Source organism: Molothrus aeneus, chromosome 1 (genome assembly GCF_037042795.1).
Source record: "Molothrus aeneus isolate 106 chromosome 1, BPBGC_Maene_1.0, whole genome shotgun sequence".
NCBI lineage: Eukaryota > Metazoa > Chordata > Aves > Passeriformes > Icteridae > Molothrus > Molothrus aeneus.
Window position 1 is genome coordinate 17,857,414 of NC_089646.1, and position 17,636 is coordinate 17,875,049.

The 17,636-nt window shown below is 45.3% G+C and overlaps 1 protein-coding gene across 4 annotated transcripts in view; it reads right to left on the minus strand.

Moving 5' to 3' along the window:
- Positions 1-1,632: 1,632 nt before the first annotated feature.
- Positions 1,633-17,636, minus strand: part of KIAA1217 (KIAA1217 ortholog) — a 176,405-nt gene continuing 160,401 nt past the window's right edge. For 2 of the 4 annotated variants that reach the window (XM_066552199.1, XM_066552216.1), the window contains 4 exons: positions 13,452-13,606; positions 12,696-12,842; positions 3,933-4,055; positions 1,633-3,243 (listed from right to left, as the gene is read on the minus strand). In XM_066552199.1, coding sequence (XP_066408296.1) covers positions 2,749-3,243; positions 3,933-4,055; positions 12,696-12,842; positions 13,452-13,606 — 920 coding nt within the window. In that variant the 3' untranslated portion in view covers positions 1,633-2,748. Of the gene's footprint in view, positions 3,244-3,932; positions 4,056-4,509; positions 6,181-6,286; positions 6,365-9,254; positions 9,375-12,695; positions 12,843-13,451; positions 13,607-17,636 lie in introns of all 4 variants that reach the window. The other 2 variants (XM_066552207.1, XM_066552191.1) reach the window with 2 other exon arrangements.

The window sequence follows — 17,636 nt, forward strand, 5'->3', positions numbered from 1 at the left end:
CTCCCTGTAGGAGGAACTGGCTGACACAGAGATGATGCTCACTCTGCTGTGAAGTCCTTGGCTGGCTCTGACTGAGCTCCTTCATTGAGCAGCTGCTTCACTGCTGGATTTCAGAGGTGTGCAGTGGTACCTGTCCCATGGCCTGACCCAAACTTCAGTGGCAGCCACCTGCACAAAACTGCTCTTCATAACCAGTCTGCAGTGGGAAAGCTGTGTTTTTCACTAGTGTCCAGTTCTGATTTCTTCTGTGTCCAAGGAATTTATTTACAAACTTGATGGTTTTGCTGAGCAACAGCCTGTGTACAGCTCTTCCTTGCCTGTGTTTGATAACTCCATTGCTGGACAAGCAGGATGGAGAAGGAATAAGCATTGCCTGACTTGTGACACTGGCAGTGCTGCCTGTGCAGTGGCTTATGAGCTGGCTGAGCCTGTTGTTGTTTCTGGGGGGTGCTGCACCCCAGCACTGAGCAGGTGCACCAAAATTGCAGGTCCCAGTGTAGCTGAGGCCTCAGGTGGGTGTAGAGTTCACTGTCTGATGGCAATTTTCACATCACCACCACCAGCAGTGAGCACACCACGGCCTTGCTGCCCGTGCACACCAGTGACTGTGCAGGGTCATTGGTTATTACACAACCATCGTCTGTGCCTAAATTCAGCCAGATACAGAGAAGGTGCTGCTGTAGCCCCTCACCTGCAGAGGCTCTGAGAAGCAGCTGTGGGAGCAGTGCCAGAGCCACGGGGGACTCTGGCTGCCAGAGCCATGGCTCATGGGGACACCTCCCATGCCCTTACTGACAGGCAGTTCTTAGTAAGTCACTGTTGTTCACAAGTCTCCAATCCTTGGGAGGTGCCAGACAAACAGGAGCAAATCCTGCTACATCCTTCATTCAGCCCGAGGTTACATTTTGGCTGTGTGAGAGGGGAGCAGGGTACCCAGAGTGGTGCTCTGTTTGTGCTGTCTGTGGCATGTGGAGCTGGTAACAAGCTGCAGCATGGGGTCAGGCAGACTCCCTTTGGAGCCAGGGAATCCCGTACTCCATCTGTGAGCAAGCAGAGATCAGAGCAGGCCCTGGAGCCACCAGTCCCCAGAGCTGCTCCACGCTGGCTGGAAGGGAACTGGCTCCACTCCAGAGGGGCCGTGTGGGTGCTCTGACCCTGCCTCGGGCGTTGCTTTGCTGAGCTGGGCTCAGCTCTGTGCTGGGCAGCACCTTTGCTGCTGTGCCAGGGGAGGGGATGGCAGCACCTGACCCTGCTGGAGGCAGCCTGTGCTCTGCTCCTGAGGGATGGCTCAGGGGTTATTCCCACCCTCCGAGGGCACTCAGCCTTGGAGTGATGCTGCTGGGAAACTTCCCCTTTCACAAGGGGAAATAAAACAGGAATACCTCAAGGTGGAAGGGCTGATACCTCATTCAGTCACTCAAAGGTTTTTCTTTGCTTGCTGGTTTTCTAACTTGGAGTTCCAGCAATAAGCTTTTATTGACAGCAATTTGAAAGACCCCAATAACCATATATGGCCTTAATCTGGAGAAAATCAAGTCAGGTTTTCTCCTAATGGCTTAACACCCTCAGGCAAACAGCTGAACAGCCTATTGAGACCATCTGAAAAGTTACTAGTGACAAAATACAAATATATAAGCATGCAGCCCTTTATTTTTGTAAAGATCTTTGCTTATCATCGTTCTGTATATTACATTTTGGTGTTATACAAATAAATTTATTTACAAAACAATTAGCTATGCAAGTTTCTTGCTCTTCTCCTATTTAACTGATATCCATCTTTTTCAACCCTTCCCCATATATATTTTTAAGCATGCATAAAAATTAACTTTGGTGTGGTAAAACTACTCTATGTGCCCAGCCACATACAGTATTTATTTATTTATTTATAGATATTTATAGATATGTACAAAAGTTTGCCAGTATACAGAACAGTACTGAAGTGTACATTTTAAAATCCACAATGCAATACATTAATGGGCAACTAGGTCTCAGTAAAATAAAAAAGGAAAAAGCGTGGATTGAGCTAAGAAAAAAAGTAATCAGCGACTATCTATATGTGTAAAACTATTTATTTTTTTCCTTGTCTGTCAAATTCTTAAATATAATCTGAATGGCAGTGCAATAAGTTGAGTTGCCTCATACACACATAAGACCAGTCTTGTTCTGTTTCTTGTGCAGAGGTTTACTGTCCAGCATACTACTTTCAAATGTACATTACAATAGTATCAAAATGTTTTGGCAAAAAGATCTCGAAAGGAACCATGACATTTGTTGACAAAAATAGAAATCTGTAACAAAGCTAAATAACACCAAAATAAAAGAAAAATATTTTAGTTTCAGTTTTACAGTTGAATATAATCACACTTTAGTATATCTCTGTTCACTTCTAGACCTCATAATGAAAAATAGCTTTATACAAAACAACTTAGTAAATTTTTAACCATACAATTCCCCATGCTCAGTACACCACTGTGCACACGCAGTCAAGTTCACTCACACACCTTCACACTTTTTTTAAGAGGTGCTGCTTCCTATAGAAAGAAAATGCTCTTTTATCATTACAACAGCAACTGTTTTCCAAAAAGCTTCACTCTAACCTAGTGTAGTAATTCGGTATTTAGCACGTGATTAGTATTAATAAGCCTCCAGCAATACAACAAAATGGTTACATTCCCTGGTTAAAATATTGGCTGCGGATTCTTTGAACAAAAAGCCTCGGTGACCTGGCAGGTGTGCTGTGCTTAGCCTCTAGGATGGCTCCTTGACCGTGGATGGGGCGGACTTGCTGGCATTCCCGTTCTGTGCCTTGTAGCTGTTGAAACTAGGGGTGTGGATTGTCCTGATGCTCTTCATACCTTGGCTCAGGGAAGGGGGGGAGACAGAGGAGGGGGGGGAGGTAGAGGAGGAAGGAGGGGATGGTCGGCCGTTCTGAGTCTGCAGCGAGAACGAGAGGTGGTGACCTTTCCCTGGGTAAGTGGGGCTCTGAAACTTGGAGGAGCCATTAGAGACAGAGGGGATGAGGGAGGTAGAGTAAGTTATGCGACCTGTCTGAGGAGCGAGAAGGGAGGAGGAAGGAATGGAGGTTTTAGTAGGGGCATTAAGAGGGTTAGAGCTGTCACCGCTAGAAGCAGGTGCTGAGCTGCTTTTCCCAGAAGTGGGAGAAAAGGCTGGGATCTTAGAAGCAGGTAGGGTAGGAGAAGTAGCCTTATAGTCCCCACCAGCTTTCTTAGCACTTCCATTAGCCTGCAAATAAAGACGTCAGGAGACAGTTTGTCAGAAAGCCAGTAACACGATAAACCAACAGGACCTGGGAAAACAGCCCTACAGAGACTCAGAACTAACAGTTCGAGGCCTGAGCTAAGTCCTGCAGCCATGGACTGGACCTGGTAGAAAACCCAAAGTGCCCAAGGGAGAGTGCATAGAGGAAGAGGCAGGAGAGCTTTGTGAGAAGGTGCGACCTACGTGTTACAGAGCAGGCACTACGTCGGCCATGCCGCGCGGGTTAATGCACCCACCGCCACCTACACCAACGGGTTAGTGTCCAGGGCTTCCTGCAAAGACATTCCCAGTTCTCCTACAGAACCACCACATGAACCAAATGGAAAGTAAACAGGTAGTTGACATCTTAAAATTACAGCTGAATACCACAGTTTAAAAAAAAAAAAAAAAAATAGGAAAAAAAAAAAGGCCAAACCCAATAAACAGACAACCCAAAACCCAACCAAACAAAAAAAAGCAGCAGGTGTTTTATTGCAGACATGCATGCACAAGCATGGTGAAAAGATCAGTACTGTCATGCCCCCAGGATCCAGGATGTCCAGTTTGACCTCAGGCATCCGATATTTGGTATAATCACAGTCAGCTACTGGAGTTTTTAAATAAACAACCAACATGAAATGTCCATCCAAACACCGGGTTTAGGGTAAAACTACCTGTCTGTATTGGCGTGGATCCTGCAGCTTGTGCTGTTTGCCTGATTTCTCCATGCTTCCTTGTCTAGTTTTTGAAGTCATGGGGACTGGCATCCGGCTGGTCTGGGAGGCAGCACTGGAGCCCTGTGGAAAGGAGTGGAGGGGCAGGGAGGGGAGACAAGAAGGCGTGGTCAGTGCCAGAGTGCCTGCATGGAGGAGTGCACACCATGCGCTGAAAAAGCCACAGTACTACATGCAGGGAAAGTTCAGGAGCTTCACACCGCGGGTGTTAATTTCCAGAATCACATGGAGAAAACTGCTCAGCTACTGATCAGCCTGGATTTCATGTCAGTGACACTTGTCATTTCACACAGCGGATTATTCGACCCAGCTCCCCTGCATTTGCCCATCACCAATCAGCAGCAAAGATTTTAAAAAACCCCAAAAACCAATGGTCTATTAGCTGTTAGACACCTCGTGGGGAGCCCAAACAAGCCACCTGAAAGGAAGCAAACAAATCACAAGACCATCTTGTTTAATGGTGATTATTGCAGATTTTAGAAAGCAGCTGGAGGTTTGATTTCTCGGGCTAAGGTACCTTACGTGAAGTGGCTGGGAGGGATGCAGGGGGCTCTGCACCAGCAAGGCTCTCATCCAGCACTACATGCTCTCGGGATGGGGTCTCTGGTACTATCTGGGCAGAGAAGGGGACAGTGCTTCCCTCAGAGGTGTATGTGTTTTCAGGGACAGGTTTTGGACTCATTTCACTGATGGTGTTTTCCAGCTGCTTTATAGTCTGCTCAAGGCTGTCTAGCGTTCTGTATGTACTCTGTCGAATTTCATCAGTCCTGGACAGGGACACTGCAGCTCCAGAGGGGCCCTCTTGCTTCCCAGAAGGAGTTTTATCACCCTCCTCAGACTGAGACCTAGTGATTTCAAATCTCTTTGCTTCCTTGTGCTGCTTCAGGGTCCCATCTTCCTCCTCTTCTTCATAGACCACAACCTGCAATGTCTTCTTCCCGGTCTTGGTTCCTGTCCGTATTGCCTGCGTCAGAGCTGCCAGCTGCTTTTTAGGGAATTTAAACTTAAATTTTTTCTTAGAATCCTGCCTGCTTCCCAACTGATCGGCAGAGTCTGAGTTTGCTTCTGTGTTTAGCCCATAGATCTGACGGTATTTGTTAAAATTTGTCTTTGTGCTTTCCTCCTCTGCAGGAGGTCTGCTTTCTGCAGAGTCAGACTGAAGGTTAAATAGGTATGGCCCCTGGAGACCACGAGCTGCAGAATGCTCTGTGGTTGCTTTTCTGTCATTAGCTACTGGTGACTCTTCCTTCTGCCTCTCAGAGACTTCATGTGCTTCATTTTCTTCCTCCTCCTCTTCTTCTTCTATCTTTTCATCTGTCATCATTTTTTCCAATTCCTCATCACATTCCTCAAAAATTGTAGAAAGCCGTTTGTAAGCTGACCTAATATCCATGGGTTCATCGAAAATGATGATGACAGGCTTTTTGTCCAGACACACCACTGGCTCTTCGCTGTCTGTGTTCTCAGGGATGCCCTTCTCTGATGCCACATCCTTCCTGGCATCGATGTTGACTGTTTGCACATCTCCTCCTTTCCGGCTCACTATGTCATGAACTTCCCCGCTGGAGAGCACCTGGACAGCTGTTTTAGTAATCATGAAGGCAATGTTTTCTGTGGGTGGGTTGTCTTCACTTGGAGAGCTGGCTGGAGAGTCTGTCTCTTCAGTGCTGCTCACACTGTTTGCTCTGGACACTCTGGGTCTCAGCACAACCTGACTGTAGTTGCCTGCAGAAACTTCTTGCTCCTGCAAGGAAGGCTGAGGCCCCGCAGCCTCCTGCATGTGCCTCAGGAGAGGGGCAACGCTGCTGATGGGGATGGGCTTGCCTGTGCTCTGCAAGGCTTCACTCTGGTGAGCATCTCTTGACAGTCTGTAGTTTGGCTTTTGTTTTCCAGTCTCAACAGCTGGAAAATGTGATCCTAACATATCTTGAGCCCCTCTTCGTTTGTCCTCCTCTGGCAAACTGACACCAGACAGGTTTGTGCTCATATTCTGAAGGTGTTTGTTAGAATAGTCTGTACTGTCTACAAACAAACCCTTGCTAAATGTAGGATTGTCATTCATTGAAAAGCCACTTTTACTGTCAGCTGTACTGGATGAATCAGAACCCAATTCTTCTTCAGTTCTCCCTTCCCTCTTCTCTTTAGGATGGTCACTATCTGTGGGAGATCCTGTTGTAGCCCCATACACCTAAGGGGGAAAGTTGGATTACTTAGTTATTCAGGGCTTTTATCTTTACAGGACTTTTATTTTCCCCCAGATTAATCTCGGGGAAGCGCAGACCTCGTGAACTCACCACTCCATTTACTGCTGCAGAGACATGTCTCAAGCTGTCATCTGATTCCTGTCTTTCTTCAGGGCAAAATTCCAAATTCTGGCAGAACAGTGCATGATGTTAACTGCTTTGTGCTATGCATCAGGTCAGGATGGGATGTTACCTTGTTTTAACAAGGCCTCCAGAATATGCATAAGCACATTAATTACCTTATTTCCAACACAGTGCTCCATGGCCTGTTCACCTTCCTGCTAAACACCCCCAGCCCCCCCATGTTTTCATAAGATTGAAGCTGAAAGTCTCACAGTATCTGGTCACATTCTGCTAGGACACATCAAAGGGAGGCTGATATGGAAGGGCTGACAGCGAGTCTGGCTTGCCTTGAAAGGAAGTTTTATACCAGTAAAAGTTGATTTTCAAGTTACATTTTGCTCCTTCTAATGTTGGTCACACCTGAGCAGTGCTGCTCCATCACAATTAGTTTCATTACAGTCTGAGCACTTCTAAATCCTTGCTGCATTAGAAGTATTCCATCAGAATTACCAGTGACACCCTGTGGTGCCTGTGGAAGTGCAGAATGAAACACAGCTACATTCACTTACAGCAGAATGCCAAACACCAAAAAGAGAGGTCATCCATCCACTGGCTCAAAATAAGTATGTTTATTCCCAGCAATGAAACTTCAGGGGGACCTTTTTCTTTATTTGCAAGTGAGGACCCCTGGAAATGCTGTTTCCTAACACCAGGCTTTTCTTTGGGGTTTGGTTTAAGTGCAAGTGACAACTTAGGAGAAACACCAATCATCAGGATGAAGAACTGACCTGAGGAGATGCCAGGATGATGAATAGGAGAGAAATCTACAGTCAAAAGACAGCTCACCAAGAAGGAAAGTAATTTGGCCTCAAGTGCCTGGAGGCAGTGAACCAAAAACAATAATGCTGACATTGCTTGCTTGAGACTAGGAGCTGACTCCTAACGCAGCAGAAAGACAGATTATACTCATGTGAGCATCAAGACATGCAGAACAGTCAGGAGCACTGCTCTCCCAACTGAGATGGATGAGTGACAGTGCAGAAACCCCCAGGCTGGCTGTGCATGCACGCCCCACGCATACAGAGCTTCACCAGGTCTGGTTTCTACACCTTGTGTGATGTTTTCTTATGCACTGTTGGAGGATTTTACAGAAAAACTTTACTCACAATCAAAACACAGAAACAAGAAAGTCACTCATACACCAGAGTCACACCTCCACAAAGGCTTGTTCAGCAGTACAAGGATGAACAGCTGCTTCCTCATGTTTCTAGATGAGGAAGAGCTCTCATAGAAACCAGCACAGCAGCAAGGCCTCCGGTGGGAGGCTGACAGTCTGCACGTCATGCTGAGAGCACTTTGGGATCCAGACTCCAGGGCTGGTGATCCCCTCAGGCCCTGGCCTGCTCAGTGCTCAGCACCTCCCAGTCCCAAACACGTCAGACCCCCCAGAATTGGGCCAAGCCACTTAAAGGCACTTGCTGCCTCTGGATATGCTGACTGTACATCTTTTTTTAGCATGTTCCACTTCTAGTTCCAAGCACCAGTGAAACACCTCATAGTGTCCTTGTACAAGGTGTCTTATTTTAGGAACTTCCGCTTTTCTACTAAAAAATAAAACCACAACAAAACTCATTTCCTCAATGATTTTATCGTGACCATAATGTTCCATATTTAAAGCCAATAAACACTCTGTCACGTCAGATTACAAAACCAGATCTCATTAACCTTAATTTCCTGGACTCTGTGTTATTCAAATAAATATCAGTTTATGGCAATTACTTGGCAGCATCTTTCAAAGAAATGTTTGTGCTACAGGATATGCAGTGTCCTCAGTGATGACCCAGGATTTCATGTAACAATATGATCTTCTCATTCTGCCAACTGCAGTAGTGAGGATGAATTCACACTTTTTTTTTCCTCTGTAACACTGTCATAGGCACAGAACAGTTTGTCCTTTTTCCTTCATACCAAGGGACCTGTACCCTCACCCAGGCAGCTGTTTGCAGCTTTAGACCGGAACTGCTGTTTGGGCAGCTCCAACACAAGTCCTTAAGTGCAATGCCCTGACCTGGCAGCATTTGCACACACACACAAAATGCACGAGAAGGTTGAAATGCTGTGCTGAAGAGCTCTGTTTCCTTCCCCACCATACCCACCTTCATTGCAAACTGGATTTGGCTGACAAGTTGTCGGGGGGGGTCATGCCTGCACAGCCCCCTTACCCCAGCAGTGATGCAACTCACTATTGTTATACATAAAAAGAGGTCTGCAAGGGCAGAAGTACTTGTCCTTTTCTTGTCCTTCACATTGGCTGCATGCTAAGTCAAATCAACTCAATTGGCAACTCCAGTCCATGCACAGCTGTGAGATTTAACCTTGACCTGCCTACAGCCCCAGACACACAGCACCTCTTCTCAGTCCCATGACTGAATTTTGGGCATTGCCCTTCTGCATAAGGGCAAATTCCTCCCATCCACTTTGACTCTGTCATACAATAAACTGAATGGGATTTCTGAATATCTAACAACTATTTCTGGAACCAACAAATGAAACAAAATAAAGCACAGATTCTCAAATTGGCTCTAGAGCCTGAGAGGAACCATTAACTCCCCTCAAGCTTAGGAGAGATGCCTCACCATCCATCACCAGAACAGCTGGGGAAGGATGTCCTAAGTAGTATGAGCATCTCTGACAGAAACTGACAGATCCTGTTTTGATTTCACAGAATGATAAAGCTTCATGCAACCATTGTACTCTTGCTGATGAGACACATAATGCAGTTTAATACAGAGCTCTGTATGAGCATTTCTGAGCCATACAGAGATAAAAGGAAGGAAACTGCTGGGCAGTGGTGGGTGGAGGTTAAAAAGAACAGGACACAGGATGTAAGATTAGTTTTGAAGGAAAGAAGGTTATGCCAAGACCGGGTGGCATGTCTACAATTGCCACTTGTTACCTTCTTTTCCTTGTGATGCATTAAAGTCCCAGGCCTTATGTCTTTAACATGTGTATCATTTCTGGACTGCTCAGCATGACTGTTTGAGTTTACATCCATATAAGAGCACTTCTGGAAAGCCTAGGAAATAAATACTACAGGTTATCAGGAGACCAAGAACTTTTACAGAGAAATATCTGGAGATGACCAACTACAAAGAGAGCACTTGGTTTTAACAGTCACAGCTCAACAATGTTTTCTACAAGCTCACGAGATAATAATAGAGATTTCAGACTATCAGACTCAGAGAACCAGGGCATCCCTTCCAGCCTCTCAAGACTCTAACACCATGCTGACCTCAGTGCTCCCTGTAAGGAGGACAAGCTTGATTCTTGAACTTGCAGACAATGGAGACCCACAGAGGTGCTACAGACTATCCAAACACAAGTGGGAAGCCCATGACAAACTTGGGGCTTGTGGCAGCACCTATTTCCTTGTGGCTGATAATGCAAGAGTTACATAACTCCACTTCTCCCACACAAACTGTAATTAAAACTTTAAACATGGAGATATGCCTTTGTCACAGTCTTCAGTAATGAGCCACACACTGACTGTCCCAACCTGTGGGTTTGTGGGCATTAGCCTCCCACCCCACATCCCCCAGGGCATGGCCCAGACTTTCCAGCCATTTATTCCGCTATCCTCCTTTCATTTCCTTTGAGCTTCTTTATCCAGATCTGGAAGAGCAGAACTATCACTGGCACTACCACTGTGCAGTGCAGGCAGCAAATGTGCCTCACCAGAGTTTCTGGAGGCCTCTACTGGCACATGGCCTGCCTGCAGTGAGCTGTGCAGGGAGGGCACAGCAGAGAGCAGGGAGTGCTCACAGGAGTCAGGCACACCATGACATGCAGTAAGATTCTATTTTTATACCATATAGTAGGGAAATCATTTGATTCCTGGTAACTCATGAAATTAATAGCCCTGATTGCAGATTAGAATCAGGCCTGCTCTTTAAACACTGTATTCTTTATATATATTGCATGTTTATGCAAAATCAGAAAAGTAAGGATAACAGAAAAAATCCAGTGCAAAAGATCAGGATGTAGACTTTCTTCTGGTTTTCCATTACATGCTATTTGTATGTGTTAATAGACCAGCCCTAAGATGACATGAAACTAACAGAAAAAATAGTCTTGCTTCTCACAATAGAGGATATGGACTTTTCCCCAACTTACCCATTTGTGAGACCAGTGATGTGGGTTTGAGTAAAGCATCCTCAAAGCCCTTCAGACTTTGAGTGTCAAAAAAGCTATTTCCCTTTGGCATTTTTATTAGCTTTGCTAATAAAAATAAAATATTTTTATTAACCTTTGCTCTGAAATATCTATAATAGCCTCCAAATAGTTTGTGCTACAGCCACTGATTATTATGATGCTTTTTCTTGCTACATTAAAAATCTTCACATTGCACTCAAATTTCTTCTGAACCTTCATATTCTTAACAGGCTTTTCAAATGGGAGGCACATGGATCCTTAGTCATGGATGCAGCAGCACAGTGTGGATCTCACTGATCTTGCACACAGACACAAAAACATGCCACGTTTTCACATCTACTCCTGCAGCAGACACAATTTTGCAGCAACATCACTGACCTGGGAGCTCCTGTCAACTTGTTACTGCAACTCCTGTTTCTTTCCAAGGCATGCAGTTGTGGCCTGGCGAATATGTTGTTGTTCTTCATGTGGACTTTTTATTCAGCAAAGCATTATGACCATTAAATGATTGCTGTCATGTCTCTGCTGTCATACTTCACTGATCTGAACTAAGATGATTTTACACAGTAAGGATTTTAAATGTATTTCCAGGCTTTTGATGAAAATACAGAAAGATACTGGGCCTGTTTCTGCTCCCTATGAGACCTGTCCATAAACACCTGCATCAAGGTCAGTGATTTCAAAAGCAGAGGTCTCAATTATGCTGCAATAGGGTCTTTTTGGTATACTCTGAGGTGCCAGATTTTTATAAGAATGTTGTGTGATGTTTGATCAAATGCCTTACTAAAATGTTTATGGGTATACAACTCAGTTGAAGCAGTCAAACCTTTACTTGATCAGAGAGTGTTGTTTCCTTGGACAGCTCTCTGTTCCATTACATTGTGCTCACTGGGATAACAGTTTATGTCTGTCCTTTAGTTCTTCAATGACTGAATTCCGTATCTCATTTTCCTTCTTTCTGCCTATGACTGACATCAAACTAATGAGCCTGTAGCTCTTAGATCAGGCAATTTGCTCCTTCTAAAACATGGTATTCTGTTAAGCTTCTAAAATATAGCTGGTATTTGGTATTGGCTTGAAATGAGCATTGCTAGCATTTAAACACCCATTCCCTGTTGAATGCCATTCCCATGCCTATTTCTCCTCCTCAGCTTCCCTCAGCCCCTCTTTCCACACCTTACCCTCCACTTCACTGTCCCCAGTTGCAAGGCAGAGGTTGCTTTCCTGGAGACAGAGATGCTGTGACAGCTTCTGTGTCCCCAGCCCTGCTGCCTCGCTGGTCACCAGCACATGGGGGGATAAGGGTGAACTTCTGCTCTCACTCCTGCAAACCAGCACTGGTGGGAGAGAGCTGAGGGAAGGAGCAGGGTGCACCCCTCAGACCTAACAGCTACAGCCCAGTGCCCACAGCATCTCCTGTGCTCTGAATGCCCCTGGGCAGCACCAAGCCCTTCTGTTGGCAGGTGGACAGCAGGGGTCATCTCATGTTGTGTCAGTGCTCTAAAGTACCAGAAGTTATGGCCAGTTAGGCTGGTCCACATCTCCCTTCCTCAGGTGGGCATGGAAGAGGGCAGAGGGTGCCCCTGGGAAGCTGGAGCTCACTGATGGTAGCTGGAATAGTTGGCATTTACTGCAGCATTTTCATCACTGAAGTGAGCTGCCCTATGTGATGCCAAGTGAAGGACCAGCAGGAGAGCACTCTTCCATGCCACTGGCAGAGTGATGTACCACTTACACCCCAGGGAATGGGCAATGTCTCAGTGTGCAAACATTCTGGGAAACTCTGGAGCATAGCACAGCCCACCAGGAGCAGACCCAGTTATTCTCTGTTCCCACCAAAGATAGCTCACATGACAGAGGCTCTCAGCACCTGGCCAGTCTGGTACTAGTGAGCAACAACATGCCAGGGAAAATCACAGAAATGCACACCAGTGTTTTACTTGTCCCATTTGCATGTGCAGGCTTCTCCAGTGGCAGCTACTGCATTCTTGACCACTGTCTCAGCTCCAGACCTCCTGGACAAAATTAGGTAGTACTTCCAAAAAGTAACCACTCAGTGCAACAAAGTGGCACCAGGTGAGGCTAGCAGACCTACTTTCCTTCATGTTCTGAGCTGGAAATTGCACTGAGGCCCTAGAAGTGATACTGGGCACAGGAGTCCTCATGTGCAACCCAAAAGGCATACCTGTAATTCTGCCATTATTTTATCTCCTTCCTCTTCCTCTTCATCTTTTGCAGCTGGTGCTACAGCATGCCCTGTGCTCCGAGACAGTGCCTGGTCCTCTTTAGGGGCTTTGGATTGTGCTGCTTGCCCAGCATCCTCACTGCACTCCTGCAAAGGGATGAGAAAGCACAGACAGGTAACACAGCTGAGCCCTCCTGATGCAAAGTAAACACCAAAAATTCAACACTACTGCAACTCCTCTCTTGCAAGGCCCCTCTTCCTGCTACTTCATCAGTTCAAAAGCAACCAATATTGCTTTTGATGTGATTATATGTTCATAGATTAAAAAGCTTCCTAAATTGGACTTCCCACCACTTCCTTCCCCAGAACAGATGGGGAAAACAAGCCCAAAGAAACTAATTTGCAACATTTCTGTAAAAACACTCTCAAATCTGACCTGATCTCCCCCATCTGTTTAAGGCATGCTTTGTTGTTTTTTTTTTTTAATCTTCTTACCACTCTAAATGAAAGCAGCCTGTGACTTGCCTGCTGCATTGCTAGGAGATAAGAGCAGCAAGAGTCCTGTAAACAGAACTGATCAAATCTTACTTGCTCATTTGGCCTAACAGAAGTGCATCCTAGTGAGCAGTTTCAGTAGCTCTCCAGGACACAGCTCTACCTCAACTTATTTTGTGGTTTATAGGCCCAAGCCTGTGTCTTGTCTCTTTGCCAACCTCTCCTCAGGAGTCTGGCTGCCTAGAGTATGAATCACCAAACCTTGAGGGCAGCAGCCTCTTTTCTGGCTGTGTAGATGACATCTCCTGATCTGGTTGTGGTCAGTCCTGAGCCTGGCAGGTAACTGCGCCGTGGAGGTGGAGGAGGTGGAGACTTGCTCAGCTTCTCATTATCCTGCTCTCCATCAGGAGCCTCTTCTGCAGGTAAACAGAGCAGCACAAAGTAAGCATAGGTCAAGGAGAGGAAAACAGTGTTTGCATACCTGCCTCAACTAGAAAGGAAAAAAATGTCTTAGAAGGTTCTGTTGCTGAATATACGAACAGAATCACATTTGGTATTCAATGTAACTTGAAATGAAAGCAAACTGCTGTACTTGCACAGAGAAACAGGATCACTTCCCCCAGAAATTTTCAGCAAAACTCCTGTCCTCTAGGCCACTGTATGTGGGTGCAGCCATTGCTGTACAAGTGGGATAGCAGAGCACAGGTGTGCAGGAGCAGGTAAGGCACAGGCTCTGGGTGCCTCTTACAGACAGGGTCCCCCGGCCTCCTTTGAGAGCAAGGCCACTGACATGGAGGCAATGAGACACACCAGCCTGGAGGCTTCTCATTGTTCTCAGCAATTCTGAAGCAACCAGCACACCTTTCTGCTCTGCCTGGGAGGTGCTGCTGGCAAGATGCAAGGAGCTGAAGAGTCCTGTCCATCTCACAGTTGGACACCACTAGCTAAGTTCACACAAAGGCTGAGTGAAAATGTAAACAGTACTCTGGAGATGCCACCCTTGCATTTCAGTGAGTCCTCTCATCTCTGAGCAGGGCAGGGGATTACCAGAGGCAACTGCACTTGCTCCTCTTCTTAGGGAGCATTTGTTTTCATTTAACTTGCCATAATTCCAGGAATGTAGAGTTTTGCCTTTGAATTACCATATAAGAGTCCTATACATGTTTTTCTAAGCCAAGAAGATTCAAATACCAAATGCAAAGGCCAAGCAGAGCCAGCCCTTGCTTTCTGAGGAGAGTCTTCCTAGAGAAGACCAGTTTCAAACTGGCATTGCCCCTGAGGATGCTGCCCCACCAGCTGCCACCTCCTCCTCCTCCCCAGTGTCCCTGGACAGCAGGGACAGAAGCAGCATGACCCAGCTCATTATTTCCAGAAGCAGCATGACCCAGCTCATGACCTGTCCCTGTGTGCTTCTGCTTACAGGCTAAGCATCATAAATATGGCAACAGCCACTGTTTTCACACTGCTGTTTACACTGTTTGTTTCCAAGAGCAAAAGAATGACCTTTCTGCAGCTACTCAGTGTTATATAAACAGCTGGAATAAATATAATCCAAAAAGATAAAACATCCTGCTTTTGGGATTACCCAGCTGTTTAGGTCTAAGTGTTCCCTCTGGGGAAATTATTGCATAACTGTCCACTCCTGGGCCTCTGTCAGGCTCCTCCAGCTAGCCCTGGGGACTGGATGGAGCCCTTGTCTGACCCAGACTCATCTTTGTTTCCTTCTTAGCTCACATGTTCTTTGAAGCTGCTTAAGCTTAAAGAAATGCCCAGTTGTATTATCTCCCTCCCTGGTTATCTGGCACTCACTTGCCAGGCTGCAAAAAGAGTGAATTTCCAGATGCACTTTACATTAGACCACTTCTTTGGTCAACACACACCACTCAGTTTTTAATTACATCAGATGTACTTCTGCTGTAAAATCAGAGTAATTCTCTAAGATGGTGTTTAGCAGACTATGATGTAGGGCTTTTGCAAATCCCTACTCCTTTTAATGGGCACAACGCATGACCCTCAAACTGGTAGTGACCCTGATTGCAAGAATTCCAAGTTTTTCTCACACTTAATGAGAGCAAGGTTGGATGAGAAACACAGAAGGCACAAAGAAAACATGATTCCTACCATCTCATTCACATCTCTGAGACACTCATCCATCTCCATCCTCAAACTGGAGATAAAAACACAGGCAAGAAATATTGTCACTGAGTGTGGCAGGTGCACTGGTTACTGAAGGCTAATCCCTCTCACATCCCTTAGCTGGAGTCACTAAGGAGAGGCTGTGATGGGGTTTGCTCATGTCAGTGCAGTGACACTAGGCTGAACATAAAACTTCAAAGATGGATTTCTATTCTATTTACTAAGCAATTATATTTCCCCAATATAAATGGGAAGGAAAAAAAAACAAACTTCAGAGGAAAAAGATTGTAGGGAAGATCTTATTTTGGTTTTTTTTTTCCCCCCCTCTGGCAAATTTAAAGAGGAAGGAGTAAATGAACAAATTTAACTCACAAAGTCTGAGACTGCCCATGAACAAAACCTACACATTATGGAACCTTCTTTGGTGCCAAAGGGCTCAGCACTTCTGTGAACAAAATGGGAGTTGTTTGTCACCAGCTGTTTCACTAAACTGCAGAATTTTTCAACAGGCACAGAGAGATGGGAACTAACTGCTCTCACCACACAGACTTCTACTTGTACCAAAATAAATCCAAAAGGTTTCAAAGTAATAATGCCTGCCTTGAGGCAGACTCTGCCTCAGAGAGTAAGATAAACTCTCCTTAATGGAAGTTACTGATCACTCACCACTTGCAAAAATCAGGGCATTCTCACATATGAAGGCACAAAGAGAGATGAAGGAGACCAATTTCTAATGTACATGATAGGAAAAAATAACATTTTTCATGGAACAGTCTTGATACAATGTCTTAGTCAAGACATTAAAGAAATGTTTACAGAGTCGTGGAAAACTATGTAAAGTGTGTAATTTTAATTTGCTTTTGCTTTGCAGAGACAAAAAGAGAGTTTCTTCACTGGGAGAGGTTCTGTGTGGAGAACGGATGAGACAACACAACCTGGCACCATGATCTTTCTGGGTTCTGCAGTTGAGCCAACAGAGGGCTCTGCTCATTTATGGCCAAGATTTTTAATGTTTAGTATTGGTAGATAGGTGGTCTGTCTTTTCTTAGGCTGCTCAGTTTTCAAGTCTGCAGCAGACTGGAACTGAACTTTTCATCCTGTCATAGAAGAGCTGAGTGGTATGTGAGATATTTAATCAGATATTAAGGAAAAGTTTTGCTGTTCCTGTATTTATGTAACTATTGCAGGACTCATTATGCACAACAGAAGGCAAATGTCTCAATCTCATAAAACTTGTTTTTAAATCTGCTGGCTGCACACTGTGCAAAATTGTACTCAAGAAGTGGATTAGTTAACTATGTGACTTAAAAACTTCTCAGTTACTGTGCTCTGCACTTTTTAAGAAGTCACAGCTCACTGCACCCATATGGTACTTATTTTCACTGACTTCTTCTATTTATGCCACACATTATACAAGCTAATTGTGTTGATAGCCAGTAATCTCACTGAAGGGTGCCAGAATTCTAAAATTATTTTATGAGGTTCAACAGAATTTATTTTAAACATGTATGTTGCAAAACATCCAAGAAGAGAAAACTTGGCAGTGTCAAAGGTACACCCAGAACAAAATGCTGGATCTGAAAACACTCCTTCCAATTCTATATGAATTTGTCTACACAACCCCTAGGGCATTGTTTTTCAGCTTTTTACCACGTTGGCATGCCAACACCTTGAGTGCAGCATGCAGCTCTGACCTCCACAGCTCCAGAAGGACAAAGTGGGGTTAAGCAATCCAATCTAGCCTCTAGGAGAGGGAGCAGCTGGCCTGCATGGAGGGACCAGAAAGGCTGGAAGCTCACAGTTTGAAGCCTGTGGGGCAGGAGAGCTGCCCACTCCCACTCCAGGAGAGCTCCAGGACATGATAAAGGTTTATCCACTGCCTCCATGATTTTATGAAGGAAATTAAGAGCTGTTGTTTGCAAAATTTGAGGATATTAGAGCTATGGGGAACTCAGTGAAGCCGGTGTGATACCAGTTTAAAAGATATGCAGGAAAGCTCCTTCACAAGATGGGAGCTTGCTGCCACAGCAAGAGGATGCAAATTGTACAAGTATAGAGGAATTGCTGGATAAAAGTTCCAAAATGGATATGAAAAGGAGGAGATTTGGATATTCCCTTTGAAATCCCATGGGGGTGCTGGAATACTACTAGCAGACTGCAGAAGGCAGGTGGGTTCTGTGCTCCCCACACAGTATCTGCAATTGCCTGTCAGAGACTGAGCTGGATGGACTTGAATATGCAGCTGGGTAAGAATTTTACAGCTGATGTGTGTTTGGCTAATGGGATAAATCCAAGGTTTGGCTGAGGCAT